General features: G+C 54.8%; 1 protein-coding gene across 1 annotated transcript in view; it reads right to left on the bottom strand.

Annotated features, from left to right (window-relative positions):
* VOLCADRAFT_101034 (uncharacterized protein) overlaps positions 1 to 2,207 on the bottom strand; it is a gene marked incomplete at both ends in the record, with an annotated part of 9,578 nt that extends 7,371 nt beyond the window's left edge. Inside the window, 4 exons of the mRNA XM_002959499.1 lie at positions 46 to 223; positions 262 to 374; positions 695 to 855; positions 1,786 to 2,207. Coding sequence (XP_002959545.1) covers positions 46 to 223; positions 262 to 374; positions 695 to 855; positions 1,786 to 2,207 — 874 coding nt within the window. The remainder of the gene's footprint in view (positions 1 to 45; positions 224 to 261; positions 375 to 694; positions 856 to 1,785) is intronic.
* Between the last annotated feature and the right edge of the window lie 259 nt (positions 2,208 to 2,466).

Below are 2,466 nucleotides of genomic sequence, written 5' to 3'. Positions count from 1 at the left end.
GGTGGTGCTCTTGGTCATCCGAACCACCAGAGTACCCTGTCGTACCAGGACGCTTGGTGAGCCCTATCTTCTCCGTAGAATGCCCATTGAGCCACGTCTTTTTGGAAGCCCCACAGCAAAGCTGGCTCAGGCAGTGGTGGTGTTCTGCCCCCTGGTGCGGCTGCCACTGGTAGCCATGTGAAGACTTGAGCTGGACGCGCCACTGCCAGCGTCCTCCAAACATCTGCACGCAACTGGTGCACGTTGGGGATGTCAACAAACCAGTAGCCGTGTGCCTGTACCGCAGACTTCATCTCGCTGCAGCAAGGCGCAGACACATGATGGCATGTTGTGTTTGACAGCGGCATCAAGCTGTTCGGTGACTCGGATCTGTTCTGCTAGAGAAACAGTGGGCAGAGGCTGACCCACAGGAACATCTTGCACATGTTCCGGCCATGAAGCTGTACTGCTGTCTAACCAGGCACCCATACGAGGCTTGGTGGGGTTTGTCGGCCGCCTGAACACCCAGAAGGCAGCATCCAAAACTGCCTCCACAAGGATACCCCTGCTGCGGTGGGTGCATTGTGGTGTGTGCTCCTCAGATGACTGTTGCCAAATCGCATGGGCTTGACGCTTCCAAGCTGCGTCCACTGTTTGGTCTGCCGCCACTTGCTCAGGCGTTCGGTTGGCTCGCGCCTCCGACCACCACGCCCACCGAGCAGTAGCTGCTGCTTGGTCCGCCACCACTTGCTCAGGTGTCTGGTTGGCTCGTGCATCTGCCCATCACGCTGCAGCTGCTGCTCGATCCACCGCCACTTGCTCAGGCGTCCGGTTGGCTTGCGCCTGCACCTTTCTGGTTGCATCCGCACTGGACAGCTGGGGTGTCGGGGGGGAAGGTGTGGCTTGAGTCCGCCCCGTCAAGCTCAGAAGCCACAAGCCTCCACCTGCAACTGTACCTAACCGCCGACATCCTGCGTGATGTCAGGAAGAGGATTACTAGTCTACCGCCCATGCAGGAGATGGAGCAACATCACGGGCACCAGTCCCAACCAGGACTCCTTACCGGAACCAGAATTGTCCATAGAAATGGCCGGTCAGACTGATGTCGCGACAGGTTATCCTCCTATCCTCAAGAAATGCAGTTGAGGGCCAATGGAACACAGTACATCGATACAATATGGATGTATGTTGCGCAGTACCGCTGTTTGGTAGAATTGTATCCTGAATCCGTATGATAAATTTTATCCTGGATCCGTTTGACAAAATTAATAAATGCACTCGAGGGCCAATGGCACACATTACTTCTATACAATAACTGTGCTGCGCAGCATCACTGGTTGATAGAATGTTTTCTGAATCCGTATGATTCTATAGAATTTCTGCGACTGAATTTATCCCGGGGAACGTTGCGGTGTGCGCGACTTCACGTCATTTCGTGGCGGAGCCATTGTAGTCTAGTTTTCCACTGCAAGTCCTGTCCCACAGTGGAACTACATGGAACTACCCACAGCCACGCCCAGGCGTCCCCGGTTATCCTGATATTTTGTGATAAACGTTTAACCTTGCAAGTTCATGTCAAACAACACAACTACGTGCGTCTGTTGTTCGTTACCCACCACGTGCCCAGTCGTCCCCATGGCCTGACGGCCCAGTATCCGTGTGTCCCCGCCCACATGTTCACGGTACACATGCACGCGTCCAAGCTTCATGCACACGCCCATGTTACATCCTCATGTCCCGCGTCCACGCGTCCATGCTACATCCACGTGTGGCTACATCCACGGTGCCACCGTCCCATGCACCCACATGCCCACACGCTCACGCGTCCATGTGCCCTTGCATCCTCGCGTCCTCACGTCCTGGTGTCCTCGTGTCCTAGCATCCTCGCCTGCAACTCGTGTGCGACCCGTGATTCGAACCCGCGACCTGTCGTCCTCGCATCCTCGCGTTTCGGTGTGCAACTCGAAACTCGCGGAGTGCGACTCGAACCCGCGACCTCTGATTGTGAAGAGGGTGCGCGCTAACGAAAACGCAAAGCTCCGGAACCATCCAATCGAGCGCGACTTTCCAACGAGCCCCGGACGCGAGCCGGTCACGGACGCGACGAGGCGCGGTCCCTGCGGTCCCGAGGGTGCCGTAGCTCTCGTCCGGGTCCGGACACGTTCGGGTGCATCCGGATTGCAAATGCTTGCATATTGCAAATGCTTGCATATGCAATATCCTTGCATATTGCATATTGCCCATGCTTGCATATGCAATATCCTTGCATATTGCGCATGCTTGCATATTGCGCATGTTTGCATATTCCAAATGCTTGCATATTCCAAATGCTTGCATATTGCAAAGGCTTGCATATTGCATATGCTTGCAGATCGCATATGCTTGCAGATTGCATATGCTTGCAGATTGCATATATGGCGCAGATCGCATATACTTGCAGACTGCATCTGTTTGCGGATCGCATATGCTTGCAGATCGCATATGATG

Source organism: Volvox carteri, assembly GCF_000143455.1.
Source record: "Volvox carteri f. nagariensis unplaced genomic scaffold VOLCAscaffold_302, whole genome shotgun sequence".
NCBI lineage: Eukaryota > Viridiplantae > Chlorophyta > Chlorophyceae > Chlamydomonadales > Volvocaceae > Volvox > Volvox carteri.
The sequence above is the reverse complement of the archived record's forward strand: the minus strand, read 5'-3'. Positions and strand labels throughout refer to the sequence as shown.